Consider the following 24,691-nt stretch of genomic DNA (forward strand, 5'->3'; position numbering starts at 1 on the left):
CATAGCTATAATACTGAATATCTTAGAGACCCTAAAAATTCTATTTGTTTACTCCTTTTTAAAAAAATGTTGATTTATTATTGGGGATGGGCAGAAAGAGAGGGAGACAGAGATTCTGAAGCAGGCTCTGCACTGTCAGCACAGAGCCCGATGTGGGGCTTGAATTCACAAACTGTGAGATCACTACCTGAGCTGAAATCAAGAGCTGGACGCTTAACTGACTGAGCCACCCAGGTGCACCTTCACTCCTAATTTTTAAAGATATCTTTATTTTCAAAGGTTCAGAATTTTACTAACATTTTTTTTAGCTGATGTTTGTTGGCAAAGATTACAGATTACATAAATGTTAATTGAAAAAGGCAGCAAATGCAGTTGTTACCATGATTATGAAAAGAGAATATTAAACACAAATGAGTAAAAACTGAAAGAAGACATGGATTAATGAAAAACCCATTACTTTTTGGTGTGGTTGAATTGTGGATTTTTCCCCCTTCCTTTTTGGGGAGTATATCACTTTTATAATATTACTCATGGAATACCTAGTAATTTAAAAAAACTATGCAAATTACTCTGAATATCAGTGTTATAAAACTATTTGACAAGTTTCTTAATGTACCACATTTTCAGCAAAGAAAACCCAAAAGAGTTTAATATGTGTCTTCCTACAACCCAATTATAAGAAATACAGCCCTATTTGTTTCTAATTTCCAAACATATGTGTTCTAACAGAATAGTTACCTATCTTCCCTCATACTATGGATGAAATCTTTCCCAGGAAAATGATAAATTAAGACCACTTAAAATTCACCAAGGTAAACAGCTATGTATTAATCAACAGTACTCCAGTAAAATCAGAAAGGCAGAACACATAGTACAGTATTCCAGCTCCCCCTCCCATGAAAAAGAAATGTTATTAACTCTTTAAATATCTAGTAATCTCCTTGATGAGACTGTATCCTTCCATCAAATATGTATATTCTTCACTAAGTACTCAATAATCCATGTGCATTTGTAACTCTGCTAGGAATGCCTTCACTACTTTGACACTTTCATGCTTCCAGCATGTTACAATCCAGAACCTCCTCTAGTTCCCTTCCTCATCTTCCCTGAACACTACTCTAAAATCTCAACCTGGACTTCCTATACCACATCGTTTTATATCATTCACTTTAGACTTACTGTACATACTATATTGGGTAGTTTTAAAATTTTATGCACTTTTTTCTTTTCTCCTAATAGGGTTTAATTGCAGGACAGTTTCCTTATCTTAGGCATCTTTTAGTATGTCCGGTTGTAGAATAAACTTTATATTGAATAAAAACTCAGATGTTGATGGTAAAAATAACATAGGAAATTTGATACATGACTGTAAATTTCTGATCATTTGGTTTAGAGTAATAACATAATTTTCAAATATTGTATTTAAATATTTTTGAATTTATCACTGTGGTATGAAAGGCATGATTTTGTGGGAGTAAGGGACTCATTAGGAAATCTGCTTTTTCTGGAACTTTAGAAGCCAAGATAAAGTAGAAATTTAAATTTAAAAGGAAATCTAAGCAATAAAACATTTCTCCTAGGCAAAGTCAATCTTATCTCTTTTGTTAGCAAAGAAGATATCCTCTATTCTAAAAGTTACATATATATATTTCTATATTTTTGCCAAACCTGTTTCTCCCAAAACGTATTTCAAGCCATTCACTGAATTTAATAATCAAACTGTAGCTAACACACGGATTTACTTTGTTGAGCTCTATTTGTCAATATTTTCCATGAACACTAAATCTGTTTTGCAGGGTTAGATCAACTACTTCAATTTTATGATATCAGAATCACATATTTAACAATATTTAAGAAATTGCTAATGTTTTTAGACAGTAAAAATAACCATTACATGAAGTACAGGGCAATCATTTAGTGAAAGGGGGTGAAAGCCTTACAAAATTTGCGAGAGGAAAATTCAAGATATATTGATTCTTTGTAAGTTAAAAACAGCAGATTAAAGATCTACAAGGAAATTATTCTCTTCTGATTGAAATTTATGCTTTTTTTTTTTTTTACAAGTAATGCAGTTATATCAGCAATTCAATATGAAAAGAAATGTATCAGAATTTTAGTCAGGTGAAGATCTTACTGTATAATCTGAATTCCCATTAAGTGTCCAACACTTACCTCTGCATTATAAAATTTGGTTTTCACATCCAATGGTTTAAGAACCTAGTTAAATAAAGCATATCAATTAGAGGAGATTATTTGACCATTTATTTTTGTTTATTTGTTTTAAACCACAGGGCATAAATTTGTCAAAGGTTATTTTCCAATTTTAACTGTAAAACACTTAAAAAAATTTTTTTTTAATGTTTTATTTCTGAGAGAGAGGCAGGCAGTGTGAGCAGGGGAGGGCCAGAAAGAGAGGGAGACACAGAATCAGAAGCAGGCTCCAGGGTCTGAGCTAGCTGTCAGCACAGAGCCCAATGCGGGGCTCGAACCCATGAACCGTGAGATCATGATCTGAGCCCAAGTCGGACACTCAACTGACTGAGCCACCCAGGCACCCCTGTAAAACACTTTTTTAATAGATATGCAGTATTTTTGTAAAAACAAACAAAAACAAAAAAACAATCCTAAACACACTTTTAAAAGACAATCATCATTTCTTGAGTGGGTGTTAGTTACACTAATTCATTTCATAATATTTTGCTAAACCGAATACATATACTTCATGTATCTCTCTATTTCATAAAAATGTTTGTCAAAATAAGCAAACCTCTTATTTTCTTTTAAAAGGCATGCAAAATCTTTCAGCAAAAAAATTTTTTTTTTTTAATTTTAAAGTAATCTCTATACCCAATGTGGAGCTTGAACTCACAACCCTGAGGTCAGGAATCATATGCTACATCTGATAAGCCAGCCATGTGCCCGCAAATAAATCTAAGTATGTATGTATGTATGTTTGTCTGTATTTATTTATTTCCTACTGATAGTACTTTTTCTTCCACTTAAAAACAGAGAGGTATGAAAAATATATACATAGTATCCTATCTAGATCTAATTTAGATAACTGTATATGGTGATCCCATCCCTTGTCACACACACGTGCCTGTGTTAAACCAGTGGTTTTTAACTGTTTTTGATCATGGAATGAAAATTGTATATAAATACAAAATGATACCTACAATTTCAGTGACTCACGGAATCCCAGAAGGAAGCTTAGTCCACTCAGCCTAAGTCAATAGTCTCTTGTTTAAATATTTCTTTAGAAATGTGATACCATTTATACTTATTTTATTTGGACTTTATACTCATCTTATCCCTCTTGTACATTCCTGTGTGTTTTATCAAGGCATAAAAATAGAACAATATTTTATGGATACAAATCCTCAATACTGAGCCTGGCTGGCTCAGTCAGAAGAGTGTGCAACTCTTGATCTTAGTGTCATGATAAGCCCCACATTGGATGTAGAGATTACTAGGAAAAAAAAAACACTTAAAAAAAATCTTCAAGTGAAATATTCCATTGACAATGATAATTGCTCTGCTTTTACTTAATTTACTCTCACTTTAGATTGCTAGTAATATAACAAATTCAAATACATGAAGCTATATGCACTATGTGGAGCCTGTTTTCACTGCAGATAAATAGGAATAACTTCATAGGGAAAAAAAGGCAGCTAAAAACCATTCACCATTGTCATAATCAGTACCTGAAATTTGAAGAATTTTCTAAAATACATTTTTTCTCCACCCTGAGTTGTATAGCTCACTGCACACACCAGGCTGAAATAGAAACATATCTCTGAATCATATTCAGTTTTGTTTTTAAATAATAAATCTAATACACCTCAATTCTACTCACAAATTTGGAAAATATTATTACCAATGATGTGAAAGTACAGCCAAATGGGCCTAGAGTAGGAAAAAAAGAGTTTCAGCAGATAAGATAATTCCACGACCAAGAAACTTCTGATTAGCAAAATTAAATACAGTATTTTGGAGCAGGAAGTCAGAAACTTTTCCCTCAAAAGGTGAAATATATTCCTAAATAAATCCCAGAAAAATCAAATAGTTGAACGTACAAGTAAGTTCACAAAAATTATAAGAAAAAAAATACAAATTCAAAATACCAGGAATGGGAAAGACTTTTAAGATTAAAGGGCAATGGAAAGGAAAACACTTATAAATTTACAAACTCAATAAAAAAAAACCCACCGAAACAAAATTAAAAAGCAGACAAAATGGTATAACACTATGAAGAGAAATTCTTGTAGACAAAACATTAGTATCTTACTCAAAAGAGGATGAAAGGATATCCATAGATAAATCACAGTCCCAGAACATTAACAAAACTGAAGATGTTCAGTCACACAAGTAGTCAAAGAAATAAAATGAGATAAAATTTTCCTACCTCATAAGATTTGGAAAAAATTCTTTACATGTGTCATCAAGGTCGGCAAGGGTATAGAGAAACTGACTCTATCTATATTGCGAGTGGTTATAAGAAATTTAGAAAACAATCCTTAACAGGGACTGTTAAAAATCCTTATATGTTTCTACAGTAAACCCATTTCAAGCAATCTACCATAGGAAATACTGTTATTTAACTCATCATTGTGTTAAATAACTCATATTGTCTTTATAACTCATCACTGTGTTATTTATGATAGTGGGAGACTAGAAATAATCTGAAGTCCAACATTTAAGGTAAACAAATTTAAAGAATATGGCCCATACTGGAAGTCCTAGCATCAGCAATCAGACAACAAAAGGAAATAAAAGGCATCAGAATTGGCAAAGAAGAAGTCAAACTTTCAATTTTTGCAGACTACATGATATTCTACATAGAAAACCCGAAAGACTCCACCAGAAGCCTACTAGAACTGATCCATGCATTCAGCAAAGTTGCAGGGTACAAAATCAACGGACAGAAATTGGTTGCATTTTTATGCACCAACAATGAAGCAAGAGAAAGAGAAATCAAGAAACTGATCCCATTCACAATTGCACAAAAAACCATAAAATACCTAGGAATAAACCTAACCAAAGATATAAGAGATCTGTATGATGAAAACTATAGAAAATTTATGAAGGAAACTGAAGAAGACACAAAGAAATGGAACCGTAAAAACATTAAAAAAAAAAAAAAAAGAATATGGCCCAAGTAGTAAGATAAAACCATTTTAAAAATAATGTTTTCATAGAATACTGACTCAAGTAGGAAAATGTTCACAGTGAAACCCTATGGGTTAGTATGATAAAAATTTTGTAAAATATTTAAATTATTTGTGCAAATCTGTTATATGTATATGAACATAAACAAGACTGGAAAATAGTATACTAATATTTTAATAGTGGTTACACTTAGTGTGACATTATAGGTAATTTAATTTCTCCTTTCAAACTGTACATAAGCCAGATACTAGTGATACAGAGTTGATCAAAACACAGTAATTGCTTTCAAGTGCTCCCAGTAGGAAGTAGTAATAGAAAGGTATGAGTTTTTTGAAGCCAGATTTAGATTTGAGCTCTGTGTCATTATTTATGAGTTGTTTAGTTTTACAAGAGTCTCTTTTTCACTAAAAGGAAGATTTAATGCATTTAATATCGTTTTGGTAAACTCAAAATCAACAAATACTGACTACTGTTCTATTAGATCCTCTGTTAGCTGACTTCATGGAAATCATACTCTAATGGAAATGACAGGTACTAAGTAATTATTTTAAGAACAAGACCAAAAAAAATCGTAAGTTGTGAACCCTATAGAATACATGAAAAGGGGTCTAGTCTAGGAGGTCAGGAAAGCCTCTTTGAGGGAGTTGTGGTGAATGAAAGATATGAAGTAGTAGTAAGCTAAGCAAAATAACAAAGGTATTTGTGAGGGAAGAGTATATTTCAAGTCATGGAGGAGTTCAGAAGAGACATCCAGTATGACTCAGTATAAAGAAGCAAGGAGAAAGGATAAAAGATAAGAACTGGAACAGCTGGTAATGATTAGGCTCCAGAGAAATCTGTAAAGCCCAATGCAGTCAGAATTTTCTAAGGGTAGTGTGAGGTGACTGAAGAGTTAACTGACCTTTCCAAGAACACATAATTAATAAATGATGAAGCTGAAATCTGAAATCTTTAAATTTTGACTCTAAGGCTTATGTCAATCACAGAATATAAGAGAAGTCACCAAAATGAACTGATTAATAGCTAACATTATATACTTCTTTAAGTCAAAGAAGAGAGGCAAAAATGATGATGTAAGTGGAGACGAAGAAGAGAAGATAATGACATATTGTAAGTTGGATGTGGGGGTGGTAAGGCAGATGCAGAAGTCTAAAATTACTTTAGATGGCTGAAATTTTCATATTTGCTTCTCGACAGAAAAATAGAGCATTCATATTCAAATACAAAGGCCAGGAATACAGAATTTGAGATTTTTTTCTTACTGCTTGTCTTACTTTTGTTCTGTATTTCTGAATTCTCAGGGTAGAGTGTATATACACAGTTAAATACATAACTGAAAAATTGTGAACTTAAAATAAATGCTACTAATATCAGTTGTCGGCATTTGAAAAGTAATAAACATATTTTCAGTCAGGGCGGTACCTAGGTTTTTAAATGTTTGCATGGCTTTTTAGTTTTTGGATAGGACTGTCTGTAGATGCAAACGAGAAACTAGAAATAAATGAAAACAAATTATTTTTCATTACAAAACATTTTGTTTAAAGTTTGATTCTGGTAAGCATGTAAACCTGGATCATAAAATTCCTTCTGAAGTAGGTTCTTAGGGTTTGATGATACATGGGCATACAGCAAAAATTTCAAATACAGGTGTATGTAAGTAAAAGCCTTTGAGAACTAGTAAAATTCATCCTTACATGTGTGTTCCAATTTCCTTTACTTCATGGTGTATGACATCATCAATACAACAATCAGGTTTAAGTTCAGCCACGGCAGCATTGGAGGCTGAAAGGTTTAAACGCTGAGAACTTGTCTGAAGATCAGCCTTGAAAGAAAGAGGTAAAAAATTCCAAATGAGATTGGTTCACTACAGGGTGCGGATGGGTACGAGTGAAAAGACCAAGGGAACAGGAACAAGGAAGTAGGATTGAGGGGGAGTAGCACTTCTTGGTGGCAATCTTTCTACACAGGTCTGAAGCTTAGAACCTTGGCAATGGTTCACATACCCACACCGAAATTTAATACTATCAGCTAGGAGCCAGGGGGAATGTGGAGTGGCACACAAACAGTACCAAATGAACACAGTCATAGTTGGGGGGGAAAGGTGAGAAAAAAAAGAACCAACCTACCTAAGTTTGGCAAACGAAAGCTAGAGACAAAAAGAATGGCACGCTAGCTAGAATGTGCTCTAGCTAGTACATATGCTTGTTTACAGGGGTACGGATTAGCAATTCTGAAACGGTTATGTGTATACTAAGACTAAACAAAAAAATATGGATAACAAGAGTTAAGGTTCTCACTTTTGGAGAAAAACAAAGTACAAATAAAAAAAGGGAGAAGGCTGCAATGAAACTTTTGGTGCTGAGCTGGAATTTGAAGCATCAATATGAACATATGGTTTCAAAACATATATACAGATGGATATTCCAGAAACAAACACAGATAGATGTGTATATATAATAACAAAATAAAAGTAACTATTCAAAACAATATGAGACATTATTTGTACAACTAGAGATCAGTATTAAAGTCATCAATGCAGAAGACTTCCTTCTCTAAATTAATACCCAATTGCTATTATATTCCCCTTTTCCTTTCTTTTTGAACACTTCTCACCCTGTCATAAATGGCATTCTTCCTTAATCTCACTTACTTGCTGTCACATTCAAATTTAGCTTCCCTTGTGACATTTACCACAATCTGTAGTTACCTTATTTATATGATTTTGTATCCCTGTTTCCGCCTACCCTCCCAGAAATGTAAGGTCTATGGAGGCAGGAGCCTGCGGTCACTACTACAGCCTGCTGCCTGACATCATGGTAGGCAGGTAAGAAATATCTGTGGAATACTAAATCAAGTTATGATAAAACTTCAAAGCAAATGTCAAGAAAATTTCAGAGAAAGTTAAATTAGGGGGAGGTTTTTACATAAAAGCTAGGATTCTATTAAGTTTCTGTTTCTTAAAAACAACAACTAACAAACAGGTTTTCTACAGTTAACTCTAATCTAACATTCTTTTTTTTTTTCTTTTTATGTTTTATTTATTTCTAGGAGAGAGAAACAGCGTGAGCAGGGGAGGGTCAGAGAGAGAGGGAGGTACAGAATCCGAAACAGGCTCCAGGCTCTGAGCTGGCAGTCAGCACAGAGCCTGACGCGGGGCTCGAACCCACGAACTGCGAGATCATGACCTAAGCGAAAGTCGGACGCTTAACCGACTAAGCCACCCAGGCACCCCTCTAATCTAACATTCTTAATGCCAGGCACTTTGAAGCAGGATACTAATTAGTGCCATCTTTTTGGTCATTCTATTCAGTTATTAAAAATTTTATGGCACTTTCAATGTGCAAGGCCTTGTTCTAAGCACATTACTAAGTCAATACTCAGAATCCTAAAGTAGGTAGTTGTACCATTCCTATTTTACAGACAATACAGATACAGAGAAGTAACAACTTCCCCAAGGTTATACAACTAATAACTTATAGGGCTGAGATTAAAAATTTCTTAAACATTTTAGAAATCAGAGAAGGGGGGAAAAAAAAACAGTCAAAACCATGGACTTTCCATCTAGTATGTTTTCCTATGTGTAATTTTGTAAATAATCATAATAACAGTATTAATTTATATATGGTTGAACACTTTTATCTTTCTGCTTTTTTCACTATTATAAGTAGTGCTGCACCAAACATTTACTTCCTTATTACCTCGGCCAGGACTTCTCCAGGAGCTGGAGAAACACCAGTAAACAAAACAGACCTAAATTACTGCCCCTGCTGAACTGAAATGTTTGGGGAAAATAAGAGAAGAAATGGAAGGCTGGCGTGGGGTAGGAGAATACAATTTAAATTGCAGGGTAGGCTCTCTGCTGCAAATTGGTTTTTGGATGAGTAGAATTTGAATAGGCCAAGGGGAAGGTGAAGAGAAAAGGAAGCATTTCAGCTAAGTCTTTAGAGGCCATTACAAAAGAGTTTGGGGGGTACCTGTGGGTGGCTCAAAGGGGTAAGCATCCAACCTCAGCTCGGGTCATGATCTACGATTTGTGGGTTTGAGCCCCGCATCAATCTCTTTGCTGTCAGCACAGAGCCTGCTTTGGATCCTCTGTTTCCTTCTCTCTCTGCCCTTCCCCTGCTCATGTGCTTGCTCTCTCTCTCAGAAATAAACAAACAGTAAAAAAAATTTTTTTAATAAAAAAGAGTTTGGTATAATTAAGGGATTTATATTCAGGAATAGAGAAAAATTTTTCAAAATCTAGAATAAGCTTCAAGAGAATAGAGGTCTCCTTTGTTTTGTTTCCTGCTATAATTCTAGCAACTAGAATTAATTGTGCCTGGAAGACAACAGAAATGCAATTTCTTGGGCACCATTTCAGACTGATCAAATCAGAAATTCTGGGAATGAGCCTCAACAATCAGCATTTTAATAAGCCTTCCAGATGATATTAATACTTTCTAAACCTTGAGGATTACTGGTATAAATCCTAAGGGTTATCTATTATTTTTTATTTATAGCACGCTAAATACATTGTTTTTGTTTCTAGAACACTATTTTTTTATGTAGCATGCTAAAGTTTTCAGATACAGGGAATTTTTTTATAAATTAAAAAACAAACAAATAGGAGTGCCTGAATGACTCAGTCAGTTAAGCATCTGCTTTTGCTTTGGGTGTAAGACATGATCTCACTCACAGTTTGTGGGATCAAGCCCCATGTTGGACTCTCTGCTGATGGCATGAAGCCTGCTTGGGATTCTTGCTCTTCTGCTCCTCTAGCTACGCACATGCTTTCTCTCTCTCAAAATAAACATTTTAAAAAAAGAAACCCTATGGCTCAGTTGGTTAAGCATCTGACTTCAGCTCAGGTCATGATCTCATGGTTCATGAGTTCGAGTCCTGCTTGGGCTGAGGCCTGCTTCTCTCTCTTCCTCTCTCTGCCCCTTACTCACTTACACCCTCTGTCTCTCTAAAAGAACAAAACAAAAACAAAAGCCTCTAGTGGGTTTCTAGTTAAACATGGTAGATTATTATAAGCATTTTTATCCTCAAAAACAATGTTAAGCTGACAGTGAAAGAATAAAAAAGTAGACATTCACAGTCTCTTTTCCAGGATTCCAAAATTAAAAGAGCTATAAAAAAATTAAAGCCACCTGGGTGGCTCAGTCAGTTAAACATCTGACTTTGGCTCAGCTCACAATTTCACAGTTTCTGAGTTCTAGGCATACATTGAGTGGGGCTCTTTGCTGACAGTGTGGAGCCTGCCTTGGATTCTCTCCCTCTCTCTCTGCCCCTCCCTTACTCATGCGTGCGCACTCTCTCTCTCTCAAAAATAAGTAAACTTAAAAAAACTAAAGCTCTGAAGGCAGAATTCTGGGTAGCTGAGGTAATAGTAGCAGTGTAACTGTGAATCTCTCAAGTTATCCTCAAAACAAAAACAAAAAACACAACAAAAGCAAATAAAACTATACTAAGTCTTGTGTTAGTATAATCAAATTACCTACAAGTACACACATACCAAATTTTTGCAAGCTATTTCTCATACTCTTGTCATGAACCTTTGCAAAGATTAAGAAAAGTTCAGGAAAAGTTGAGCTGAAGAGAGAACTAAGAATAGAGATAAGTGGTACTCCTGGGTGGCTCAGTTGGTTGAGCATCCAACTTTGGCTTAGATCATGATCTCACTCCTGAGTGTGAGCCCTGTGTTGTGCTGTGCACTGATAGCTCAGAGCCTGGAGCCTGTTTCGGATTCTCCCTCTCTCCCTGCCCCTCTCCCACTCATACTCTGTCTGTCTCTCTCTCAAAATAAATAAACATAGGGAAAAAAAAAAAAAAGAACAGAGAGAAGAGCAGAGATGATCTAAACCACTTCCAGAAAGACAAAGTCTATTCTAAGTGTGAAAATACTGAGAAAGTACATTTCTGGAAGATGAGAGCACAGTCTTTAGGAAAGGGTCTTAACCATGTCTGTGAAGAGCCACTCTTGGAAAGAATACATTTCAGGGGAAAAAGAACTTAAAAAGAGAGACACCTTGTGGAAACTGCAGCGAAGAGGAAAAATTTAGGACACTACAATTCATATGAAAAGAGGAAATGTGAGAAGATACAACCCTTTCTTCCTCTACGAAAAGCCACCCAATAAAGAAACCACACTTTGCTCCCACTGCTTTAAGGGGGTGTTTTATTTTATTTTATTTTTATAATTTATTTATTTTTGAGACAGAGAGAGACAAAACATGAGTGGGGGAGGGTCAGAGAGAGAGGGAGACACAGAATCTGAAACAGGCTCCAGGCTCTGAGCCAGCTGTTAGCACAGAGACCGACGTGGGGCTTGAACCCACGAACTGCGAGATCATGACCTGAGCTGAAGTCGGACGCTTAACAGACTGAGCCACCCAGGTGCCCCTAAGGAGGTGTTTTTGAATTAGGAATATCAAAGCACCCAAAGTGCCTTGCACAGAATGAAAAGCCACCAATAGTCTTCATCTATACAAAAATACTGTAAAAAGAAAAAGATAATGAAATAATTCACTGATAAAAAATGCCATACAAAACCAAGAGTGAAACAGAACAAAACTGTAAAACTCTCAAACTGAATTAAATACCCCAAAAAAACCCACATGTGAAATATGGAAACACACCTGAAATGAGAAATTTAAAAAAATTTTAATGTTTATTTATTTTTGAGAGCAGGTGAGGGGCAGAGAGAGGGAGACAGAGAATAGGAAGCAGGCTCCACACTATGAGCACAGAGCCTGATGTGGGGCTCGAACTCACAACTGAGAGATCATGATCTGAGCCAAAATCCCGAGATGACTGCTTAACTGGCTGAGCCACCCAGGCATCCCAGGAATGAAAAACTTTAAAGCTAAGGCTAAAAATTTTTTGGTTTGTTGTTGTTGTTTTTGTTGCTTTAGTGAGGAGCTAAAATTTTTTTAAGAAGAAAGTAAATAATTGATTGAATTCAGGAAAGAAAAAGATGAAAAAGACACAAATTATATTAAAAATGCAATATGCTAAAGGAAATAATGGAATAAAACTATTATTAAAATATAATCCATGAATACTTTCTAGCAATAAAAGATCTAAATCTACATATTCAAAGGGTCCACTTAGTATCTGAGAAATGGTATCAAAAGACCAATTATAAAACATACAGAAAAAAAATCTCCAGGGCCTCCAGGAAAATATTATCAAATAACTTATAAGGCAAAAATATTAGACTGACATTAGTCCTCTTAAAATTAACATATATAGAGGTGCCTGGGTGGCTCAGTCAGTTGAGCGCCTGACTTCAGCAGGTCATGATCTTGTGGTTTGTGAGTTTAAGACTTGAACTGGGCTTGCTGCTGTCAGCACAGAGCCTGCTTGCGATCTTTTGTCTCCCTCTCTCTCTCTGTCCCACCCTCGCTTACACTTTCTCTCAAAAATAAAAATAAACATTTAAAAAGAGACAAAAATCCACAACACATACAGCTAAGTAACAAAGGAGTAGCATTTTCATTAAACATAAGGAAAGAAAATGTAAACAAAGGATTTTATATCCAGCCAAACTGTCTTTCAAATATAAAACATTTTTGAACATGTAAAGGCTCAGAGAATATTATACCCCACAAGCATGTCCTGAGCAATCTACTTGAGAAATTTCTGTCCAATCAATTTGCAAATAAAAATGGGAAGATATGAAAAAGGGAAAAAGGAAAGTGGTGTAAGCAATAGGTAAGAGATAAAGGATGATACTAAAGATGAAAAGCTTTATAGTAAGTAGCTAAGTAAGAAACAGGGAAGGGGTGAGTATCATAAAATGAATAACTATAAAGGCAAAAACAAAAAAAAATACAAACCTTTCTATATACAAAAATTATTTTAAAATAAGGAATGAAAACCTGTTGTGTGGAAAAAAAACCCAGAGCAGACAGAACATAACACACTTAATATTTCAGTAGAAAATTGGAAACCAAGCACATAAACTTATAGATACATGTGAATGGACTTACTTAATCTAATAAAAAATTCCATATGGCTCAAAAAGACCTAATTATATGTTGTATAAAAGAGACATAAATAAAAACAAAAGGATTGATAAAGGCTAAAATTAAAAAAGATGGGCAAAAGCACATCAGGCAAACGGAAACAGTAACAAAACAGGGGTAGTGATATAGGCATTCCAACTAAGATTCAAGCCAAACAGCATGGCAAAGGAGGAAACTTTTAGTGCTATAAAACACAATTCAAAGTGAAGAATAACAAGTATAAATACCTGTGAACCAAAGAGCATAGTCTTTATAAAGTAAAAAACTATAAAACATATAAATAGAAGCACGTTAACAATATGAGATTAACACGTCACTTTCAGTAGAAGATTAAGTGGACCAAAAAAAAGGGAAATAAAAACAGAGATCTAACAACACCATCAGCACATATCTACCTTTACAATGGATGATAGAAAATACTCCTTCTTCTCAAGAACACATACAATATTCATTAAAAATTAGTGTTAGATCACAAAGAAAATATTAACAAGTTCTATAAGTAGGAATAAAACAAGAACAAAGCTAATTACGATGATCTATAATGTTATATATAGATCATTAACATTAAAGTAAAAAGGCCTTTCTATCTGAAAAAACTATTAAACAACTCTTGGGTAGAAGAGGAAATACAAATAAAATTACAGAATTCTTTAAAAATAATCATACTGAAAAGGCTACATACTAGAATCTGTAGGATATATTTAAAGCAGTGCATCAGAAGAAAATTCACTGTTATCAATTGAAAATAAAAATTTAAAAATTCAATCCCTAGATGAAAAAGCTAGAAAAGAAAAAAGTAAATAATTAGAAGCACAAGGAGCTCATTAAAAGCAAAAATCAATGAGGTAGAAAAAAACAATAAATAAGTAACAAAAATTCCTGTTTTGAAAAAAACCAAGAGGTAGTTTAATCAAGAGGGGAAAAAAAATGGAAGCAAAATTATACAAAATAAAAAATAATTAGGGGAAAGTAACACAAAAACAAAAGATATTTTTAGAGACTACTTTGCAGACCTGTATGCAGATAAATTTGAAAATCTACCTTAAGTGGATCATTTCCTAGAATAAAACAGCTTCAGAAACTGTTACAAAACATTAATCATAAAAGGCTTAAACAAACTGATCACAGGAAACAAAGTGCAAATGCTATCAAGAAACGTCCCCCCTAAGACACAGAAGCCCATAAGATTTCACAGAATTCTAAACACCCTACAAAAACCAAATTGTCTAAATGCTCCAAATGTATTGTTCCAAAGCACTGAAAATGAAGGAAAATTATCTAAATCTTTTATTAAGCAACCATAATACTGACACCTAAAGTTTCACAGACAACATAAAAACGAAAATACAAGCAAATACTACGCTGTGCTTCCTAACCTATATCCTCTTAAGTTATTTTTAAGTCAAAAATGGCTTCTGTGTATATCGTGAATCTGAATGTCTTACCTAAGAAACTAAGATAACTCTTGGTGGGCACTGCACTGTTCAATAAACATCTGCTATGATTATTATTAAACACCCCTATCTTTATGGAAATTAAAACTATTCAGTTTAATAGTTTAATTTAGAATTTATTTAATTCAGAACTATTTGTTCTTTTAAATACTAACTTAAATCATATACGTTTGCTGATTTATTCACCTTATGAAAATAAATTCATCCTACATGTACTGAATGCTAACTGTATGCCAGGAAAAAAGTATATGTTCTCAAAGTTCCATTTCATAATAAATGTAGAGGCTGGCAAACCTTTCCTTTAAAAGCTTAAATGGCAAATACTTCAGACTTTACAATTCTCCAATTAGAGCTTGAAATCTGCCACAGATGACACATAATGAATGACTGTGGCTGTGTGCCAATAAAACTTTATTCATGGAGACTGACATTTGAATTTCATATAATTTTCACCTAACAAAGTAAGATTGTTTCTTTTCAATCATTTGAAAATGTAGAAACCATTCCTAGTGCAAAGGCCTTATAAAAACAGGCAAGAGACCAAACTTGGCCAGCATGCTATACAGTCTGCCAAACCCTGACTTATAAAAAGGCAGAAACTCCATTCATCATATAACAAACATTCAATCACATATACAAAGTTTTGCATCCAGTTTCTGGAAGTTGGGTCATATATGAAATTTGGCATATTGGCTCTGTGAGGACTTTTTCAATTCTAACACTTGCTGATATTTTCAAGCTCATATTTTTAAATGTTCATTCATTTTTCAAAGAGAGTGTAAGATGGGGAGGGGCAGAGAGAGAGGGGATAGAGGATCTAAAGGCTTCTCCATTGAGAGCAGGGAGCCCAATGTGGGGCTCAAACTCAAAAACCAGGGAGATCTTGACCTCAGCCGAAGTCAGATGCTCAATTGACTGACCCACACAGGAGCCATTTCAAGCTCATTTTAATTGGACTTCCTTTTTGGCAATGCTCTAGTAACCTAAGCTCACCATGTGAAGACAGCTTTGATGACTTCTCTCTGAAGTAGAAGTAAATTTTTACTTTATGTCCTTTTTCTGAATAAACTTCAGATCATTTGAGTTAGCATATTTTACCTCCCGATTTATTAAAAATTTTTTTAACGTTTTTATTTATCTTTGAGAAACAGACAGAATATGAATGGGGGAGGGGCAGAGAGAGAGGGAGACACAGAATCTGAAGCAGGTTCTAGGCTCTGAGCTGTCTGCACAGAACCTGTCATGGGCTTCAAACCACTGAACCATGAGAACACGACCTGAGCCGAAGTCAGATGATTGACCAACTGAGCCACCCAGGCACCTTGTCTATCTCTTGATTTCTAAACCACTGAGACAATCTTCTAACTGGTGTATTTGCTATAAACCATCCCATATAATGCTTTTATAGCAGTCTTCTGGCACAGTGTAAATAACTTTGCTGTCTACTGCCTTAAATTAAAAAAAAAAAAGGCTAAAACCTTTAGCTATAACCTTTCAAGATACTCAACTTTATGGCTACTACATATCTCTGTAACTTTACCTACTTCTTCTTCTTCTTTTTAAATTTATTTGTGAGAAACGGAGAACGAACAGGGAAGGGACAGAGAGAGAGGAGGACAGAGGATCTGAAGCTGGCTCAGAACTGATTGCAGAGAGCCTGCTGTGGGGCTTGAACTCACGAATGGTGAGAATATGACCTGAACAAAAAATTAGATGCTTACCTGACTGAGCCACCCAGGCGCCCCTGACCTTACCTATTTCTATCAAGTGAATTCTGTTCACTGCTACAAGAACACATTATGGATTCCTATGGCTCTGCTCCTGATTATCATGTCCCTCTTTTTCTCTAAATCCCACCATTCTTTAAAGATTCTGTCATGTTCCTTCTCCTCTAATAAGCCTTTGTGATTGATGCAATCCTCTGTGATCTTTCCTCCTCTAATTTTATGTTTATCATAAATTATTAATAAAAATTTAAATCTGTGACTGTACATTTATCTCACTCAAGCTATGATACCCTTGGAGGATAAGGAAAAAGGTTTCTGGCTTAGCATAATCTCTTATACCTTTAGGAGTTCAATTAATGCTTGCTGTTAATAACAATTAAAAAGTCCAGTATCAAAATGTATTTTAATGAAGTTTCAGAAACATAAGAATAGAAATTAACAAGCTAAAAAAATATATATCCCAAACAAGAATGCCACTTACTTTTACTAATATATCTTTTACAACTTGATTGCTATCATTATGAACGCTGATATAACTGGAAAAGGTCTCTCCCAAAAATATATTCCTGTGAAATAAAATAAACTTTTAGGCAGAAATCCATTCAAGTTTTAACACACAAATATTCTACTTGAGCACGACTGAGAACTTTAAATGGAGGAGACTTTACTAGAGGACACAGATCAGTTGAAAACTGCTTCAGCATCCCTTTGTGTACCTTAGGCTGCTCATTCATTACCCAGTACAATTCAAAATACTGACTTATTCTATAAAACACGATATACATCTAGCCCTCAACTACTGCACAAACAGCCAGTTTCCCAAGATAAAAGCTACTGAAGTCAGATCCATGTTAAAGGTCTTACGATTTATTACTTAAGAGGCTAGAAAATGGCAATTTTTGAAATAACTTATTCCCTGAATCTAGAAGAGACCCAAGTAATTGATCTCAGTATTTTTTACCGATTTGTTTTATTTTTCTAAGTTGTTCTAATACAAATAATGTCTACTGGATTAACCTTGTGTTTTTTATTGAAGTATATTTTATAAAAATACATGTTTATAAATATGTATTACAAAAAAATACGAAAATATTTTACATGAATATATTTCCAAGCTTTCAAGACACCAGTCACATTCTGTAAACCTTTTTAAAAAACCTGAAAAATTCCATTTTTTTTTTTTAAATGCTTTATTTATTTCTGAGAGAGAGAGAGAAAGAGAGAGTGTGTGAGCAGGGGAGGTACAGAGTCTGAAACAGGCTCCAGGCTCTGAGCTAGCTGTCAGCACAGAGCCCGACGCGGGGCTCGAACCCACGAACTTGTGAGATCATGACCTGAGCCGAAGTTGGACTCCCGACAGACTGAGCCACCCAGGCACCCTAAATTCCATGTGGTCTTAAATGCTCTCAGTTGCAAACACAGTGAAACCAGGAGCTTCTACCTCATTAATAACCTGGAGTAAGAGAAGAGCTAGGAGTAAGAAGGAATAAAAATTGAGAGTTCCTAATAAAATGACAAGTCTGATAACTTATGTTGGGAAACAGCTGTGTAAGTGAACAAAAAGTTGCTTCTGAAAGACATTTAGATTAAGTCGGTTAAAATAAAGGAATACATAGTAAGATCTAAAGAAGAAAGTTAGAATTTTATCATCATAGAAACCCCTATTCATATTTTGGTATGCATCTTATTTTTTTTTTTTTAATTAAAAAACCCCCCAGAATCACATATTATAATTTTGGTAAAAAAAAATTTTTTACACCACTTTAATGCACCATGAGTATTTTTCCATTCCATAGTTTTTATGAACACATAATATGTAATGGCTTTAAAGTACTGTTGCATGTTTTATGTCAATGTTATCATTCTTACCCAAAATTCTGTGGTAAAGTCAACATTTCTCCCAACATTAAAATTTCTGCACCATTTACAGTTGAAGGGTCATCTCTCATGAGTTGGTTAAAGAGATCTCCTATAGAAAGAGAAAAACATAAAATCCTAACATGTATGTTTTAAGTTTTACTTCCATTAAAAAAATAGCTTCCATTAAAATAATCTAATTTGTAATCTTCACTGTAACAAATGTGTGCCAAAAAATTCTACTTTCACAGAGAATGAACACTTCAGAAACAAGGGAAAATGGAGGTCATGAAATATAAAATATAGATAACTCTAGTAATTTTAAATAAAGGGAATGCTAGTACACATGTTGATAGAACATTTGAGGATAAATAAAATTTTGATGTCATGACTATGAATGCACGCCTCCTGTTGCCAGAGGATAGCCAACAGTCATCTTGACTTAGAGATTATGAATGAAACCTACCACTTAGATAGCCACCACTCATATTGTATACAAAGAGGCAATAAAGAATGCAGCAAAGAGTTAGCATAAGACTGGCAAGACTATGCTTATTGCAAGGTAATACAGGCAGTCCAAGATGCAACTTTCCCCTAGGCGCAAGTAGAACAAAGCATACCAGGTAAGTCCTTTTCTTCACATGTTACTGGAATATTGGTGAATAAAGTAGGTTTAGTTAGCCTCATTACTGTGAAAAGAAAAAAAAAAGAAAATATTAATACTGCTTTGGGCCAGTATTCCCAAGTTGAATGTGTATCTATCAATTCTATATTAATATCAAATACAACCTAAAAGCTTGCTAAATATAATATTAAGTACTTCTCAAAATTACACTAAAATATTAAATGCTACTAAAGTATTAATTTACAACAAAAAATCTTACATTATTTACTTATAACCTCATGATTATATACCACATTATAAAGTAGAAAAAAGAGGGATTTTAAAGCTTATGGTATATGAGAACAAGGCTTAAAAAAATATCCTGAGTGACTTCACTGTGAACAGTATCAACAAAATATCAGCCTGAAAGCAAAACAAGTTTTGATGCACCATTTTGAACATCAAACCATAATTTCAAACCAAAAGAATCTTAGTGAACTTTATCTCTCAGTTCTAATCACTGGCCACTGGAAGTTCAATAAGTGGGCCTATAAGTAATAGTAATTTTGTAGAGAAATTACAAAGGTACCACTTAACATATAGCTTTTTAAAATTCTAATCAAAACTAAGATTTGTTCTTGTGACATAAAAGAATACGTCGAGGTTTAGAAAAACAAGTTAAAATAAGCTAAGGAAATTAATGGGAAAAAATGAGGAAGAACTGGATTTACCATATATTAAAACATTTAAGTCTAAAATCAGCTAATTGGCTTATTAATGCATGACCATACAGATATATTAGATAGTTTTTAAAAAAAGATTATTAGGATGAAGCAAAAAAAAAATCAGCATTATAAAGTGTTAGAACAACTGTTTACTTATGTAGAAAAAATAAAAAATTAATTTACAAATTCATTTCAATTATGAAAGGCCTACATATCAAATAGTTAACAGGCAAGAAATTAAGCCACAGAAAACTAAAAAGAATGAAAATTTATGTTAATTTAGTTTAGTGTGGATAAGACATTCTAACTATTGAAACATTCTAACTATTGCAAATTTTTTTCAATTATTTCTATTGACTGACATTTGATCACATCAAAATAAAGAGCAAAATATAACATTAAAAATCATACAAACTTGTAAAATATTTCAGAAAATTCAGGGGTACCTAAATGGGTCAGTTGGTTAAGCGTCCAACTCTTAGTTTAGGCTCTGGTCATGATCTATCTCATGGGTATGCCCCATGTCAGGCTCTGTGCTGACAGGACAGAGTCTGCTTGGGATTTTTCTCTCCTTCTCTCTGACCCTCGCCTACTCTGGCTCGCACACTCTCTCTCTCTCCCCCCAAAATAAACTCTAAAAAAAAAAAAAGTTCATTCAAATCAAACTCCCAAACTTTAAAGACTATTAACCTAAAAGGCCTATTCACAGTATAAGTGATATTCATTAGCATATGTAACATGTACCATCTAACTACTAACTAGTTACATCATTCATATTGAATTTAGCACCTTTCTCATCTTGGTCTCAGCTTAAATGTCACATTTTCCAAAAAAGAAATAACAGCTCACCTGCTTCTCTCATAGCCCCTTGTATTTATCATGGACTAACATATGTACTTATTTACAGCACTCTGATCCAAAGTCCATGAGGTTTAGGCTCTTATGTATTATGTTTAGTTTTGTGGCTTCATTGCTTGACATAGGTTCTAGCAAATAGTATATTCTATAGATCTTTGCTAAATGAAAGAATTAGCAACTCATCCAAATCCTCAAGTAAACAGTATTTTGAAGATGTAAGTTTCATGAACTGAGGCCACTAAACAATGTTTGTTATATTAAATAGATGGCTTTTGAGGGGTACCTGGCTGGCTTAGTTGGTAGAACATGCAGCTCTTGGTCTCAGGGTTCTAAGTTCAAGCCCTATGCTGGGCGTAGAGCTTACTTAAATAGAGTAAAAATAAAATAAAATAAAATCATAATATAAATAAGTAGCTGTTGAAATAGACAATAAATGTTAACCTTAAAATTTCTGAAGTCACTTGCAGAGCTAATATTTAATGAGCATTTACTAGTGCTAGACAGTATGCTAAATAACACACATTCAATTCTCAGGCCTACAAATCTGGTACCACTGTCCACCTTTATACATAAGAATGATACTTCCAGAGGATAATTTGCCTATAAAAGACTATATAGGGGCACCTGGGTGGCTCAGTTAGTTAAACACCGACATCTGATTTCCACTACGGGTGGGACCTCAAGGTCCTGAGATGAAGCCCTGCATCAGGCTTCTGCCCTGGGCTGGAACCTGCTTACGATTCTCCCTCTCCCTCTCCCCTGAGAGTTCTTTCTCAAAAAAAAAACAAAAACAAAAACAAAAAAACCCCAGTATATAAATATATTATATAAACACACACACATACACATACATACATGTATATATATATAAATTTTAAAATAGACTACACATCAAGTGGCAGAATTAGATTTGAACTCAGGTAAATTGACTCTGTTCAAAAACAATTATCTGGCTCGGTTGATTAGGGGACTGACTCTTGGTTTTGGCTTTGGTCAAGATCTGAGGGTTTATGAGACAGAGCCCCATATCAGGCTCTGCACTGTGCAGAGCTTGCTTGGGATTCTCTCTCTCTCTCTGCCCCTTTCCTACTCTCTGGTTCTCTCAATATAAACAAACAAACATTAAAAACAATTCTCTGTATGATTAATTGTAAGCTTAGGGTCATAAACCAAGAATGTCAGGCCTTATGAGAAACATCCTATTGGAATTCAAATCAGGACTCTATCAAGCAGAATATTAACGAGATAAAGATCATTGACATGGCATGGGAAGTGCTTGGGTAGGTGTTTTCTAACTTTCTACTTCATTCTTTGGCTATTCGGTGTCTTTTGTGGTTTCATACAAATTTTAGGATTGTTTGTTCTAGTTCTGAGAAGAATGCTGGTGCAATTTTGATTGCGTTTGCATTGAATGTGTAGATTGCTTTGGGAAGTACTGACATTTGAACAATATTTGTTTTTTCCATTCATGAGCATGGAATGTTTTTCCATTTCTTTGTGTCTTCTTCAATTTCTTTTATAAGCTTTCTATAGTTTTCAGCATACAGATCTTTAACATCTTTGGTTAGGTTCTTCCTAGGTATTTTATGGTTCTTGGTGCAACTGCAAACGGGATCGATTTCTTGATTTCTTTCTGTTGCTTCATTATCGGTATATAGAAATGCAACTGATTTCTGTACACTGATTTTGTAACCTGCAACTTGGCTAAATTTATGTATCAGTTCTAGCAGCATTTTGGTAGAGTCTTTCAGGTTTTCCATGTAGAGTATCATGTCATCTGTGAAAAGTGGAAGTTTGACTGCTTTGCTAATGTGGATGCCTTTTATTTCATTTTGCTGTCTGCTGAGGCTAGGATTTTCAACACTATGTTAAACAACAGTGGTGATAGCAGACATCCCTGTCATGTTCCTGATTTCATGGGGAATGCTCAGCTTATTTTTAATTACGAAAGCAGATTTAAATTATGTACAACCTGAAGATTTTTAAAAAAGGGGGCTCTAAAAACAATATACAGAGACTGTTCCCCCCCCCCAATATCTAAGACTTTAAGCTCACTTTTTACATTTATTTATTTATTGAAAACACAAGCGGAGGAGGGGCAGAGAGAGTGGGAGGGAGAATCCCAAACAGGTTCCACACCATCAGTGTGAAGCCCAACTGCTGGCTCAAACCCACAAGCCATGAGATCACGACCTGAGCCATAGTCAAATGCTTAACCAACTGAACCACCCAGGATCCCTTCTAAGCTCACTTTTAACACCAAATGGTCTCTGTCCCCTCCCCCCCCCCACCTTTTTTTTTCATGTCAGAAGAAGCCTAATCTTAACAAGGGCAAAATACACTCTCAAATCCTAAAACACTTTTTAAAAATTGTGTCCTTGAAAATCCCATGTGATTTCAATCCTATGTGGGATTTAAAAAACAAACCAGCAAAAGGAAAAAAAGAGAGACAAACCAAGAAATGGACCTGTAGAGAGAACAAATTAATGGATACCAGAGGGGAGGTGGGTGGGATCATGGGTTAAATATGTGAAAAAGATGAAGGAGTGCACCTGTTGTATTGAGCACCGGGTGTTGTACAGAAGTACTGAATCATTCTTTTGTACACCTGAAACTCATATTACATGTCTGGTAACTAACTGGAATTTAAATTAAAAATTCTAGGGCACCTGGGTGGCTCAGTTGGTTAAGTGTCCAAGTTCAACTCAGGGCATGATCTCTCTGTGAGTTCAGGCCCCATGCTGGGTTTTGTGCTGAGAGCCCAGCACCGAGAGGCTGTGTCCAATTCTGCATCTTCCTCTCTCCCTTCTGCTCCTCCCTGGCTCTCTCTCCCTCAAAAATAAACATTAAAAAAAAACTTATAGAAAGTGTCCTTGAGTTCACTTGAGTAGCCAACTTATTTGCTTATTATATGCTCAAACTTCCATTGTGTACAAGTCTTATTAAGCTTAGTTTTTGCAGATTCTGATTTTCTAGGGGATGAGACAATAAGGGAGTCAGTAAAGAACAAAGAACGCTCTATTAAACATAAAGAAGTTCCCAAACTGGTACAATAAATAAGTTTTCTTCAGGAGTGCCTGCGTGGCTCAGTGGGTTAAATGTCCGACTTTGGTTCAGGTCATGATCTCACAGTTCCTGAGTTTGAGCCCCAAATCTGGCTATCTGCTGTCAGGACAGAGGCCACTACAGATCCTCTATCCCCCTCTTTCTGCCCCTCCCCAACTTGCCAGCATGCTCTCTCTCTCTCTCCCTCTCTAATAAAAATTTTAAAAAAGGAAACCTTTAAAAAACATGTTTTCTTCATATTTTCAAAAACAGTAAAAATCAGCAGGGGTGGAATTGGGGGGATAGCAGTGGGTAAGAAATACTATCATTTTATGGACTCAAAGGAAACCACTATATAGCACAGTTCATTATAATGCAGATTCTTAAATACAACTGGGAAAGCCCTGTTAATAATATAAAACTATCTCATCATTTGAAGGAAGATTCAAGTATGCCGCTATCAAATACAGATTTAAAATGCAGTATTTCCTGTCTTACAACAAATTAATGGGCCTCAAAAATTACAGATCATGTTGGCTGTAAAGAGCGAATTAACAATAAATGGTGTAAAAAAAAAAAACCTGGCAGACACACACCTGGGTGGTTTCGGTGGTTGAACATCCGACTTTGGCTCAGGTCATGACCTCACAGTTGCCAGTTAGAGCCCCACTTCAAGCTCTGCGCTGACAGCTCAGAGCCCGGGGTCTGTGCTGGGTTCTGTGTCTCCCTCTCTCTCTCTGCCCCTCCCTTGCTTGTGATCTCTCTCTCCTCTCTCTCTCTCATAAAGAAACATTAAAAAAAAAAAACTGTCAGAGGAACTCCTATGTGGAATTTAAAAAACAAAACCAACCATCAAAAGGATAAAAAGGTAATTAAATGATAGTCTTATATTTAGCTCTGAATGTTAGATCAGGTTCTTAGTCAAAAATTAAGGAGGCCAAAAGTATATGTGACTTTCAGCCCAGGAAGAAATCAAATATTCACTCTACACAGCAAATAGTGTCCTGTGTAGAGCCATTCTCATTGGCCCTCACAAAACACAGACAGTTCATTTAGTTATGAAATTCGGGTTTCATCTATTTTCTTACAAAAAACTTTTAGAAGTCCTCAATAAATTATGAAAGAGATAGGCTGAGGTTACAAACGATTTAACTGGGCCAAGTTCAACTTGTATACATTTTGCTTGGAAAGAACTTAAAAATTAAATTAGGGAAATCTTCTTAACCATATTCTACAG

At 34.9% G+C, this 24,691-nt stretch overlaps 1 protein-coding gene across 4 annotated transcripts in view; it reads right to left on the reverse strand.

Annotated features, from left to right (window-relative positions):
• TRAPPC13 (trafficking protein particle complex subunit 13) overlaps positions 1 to 24,691 on the reverse strand; it is a 40,532-nt gene that overhangs the window by 10,732 nt on the left and 5,109 nt on the right. For all 4 annotated transcript variants that reach the window (XM_077773565.1, XM_077773564.1, XM_077773563.1 and 1 more), the window contains exons 2-7: positions 18,843 to 18,911; positions 18,235 to 18,334; positions 16,847 to 16,931; positions 6,864 to 6,991; positions 3,705 to 3,777; positions 2,173 to 2,217 (exon numbers count right to left, since the gene is read on the reverse strand). In XM_077773565.1, the coding sequence (XP_077629691.1) occupies positions 2,173 to 2,217; positions 3,705 to 3,777; positions 6,864 to 6,991; positions 16,847 to 16,931; positions 18,235 to 18,334; positions 18,843 to 18,911 (500 nt within the window). The remainder of the gene's footprint in view (positions 1 to 2,172; positions 2,218 to 3,704; positions 3,778 to 6,863; positions 6,992 to 16,846; positions 16,932 to 18,234; positions 18,335 to 18,842; positions 18,912 to 24,691) is intronic.

The sequence above is a fragment of the Crocuta crocuta genome, unplaced genomic scaffold (genome assembly GCF_008692635.1).
Source record: "Crocuta crocuta isolate KB4526 unplaced genomic scaffold, BGI_CrCroc_1.0 scaffold383, whole genome shotgun sequence".
Taxonomy (NCBI): domain Eukaryota; kingdom Metazoa; phylum Chordata; class Mammalia; order Carnivora; family Hyaenidae; genus Crocuta; species Crocuta crocuta.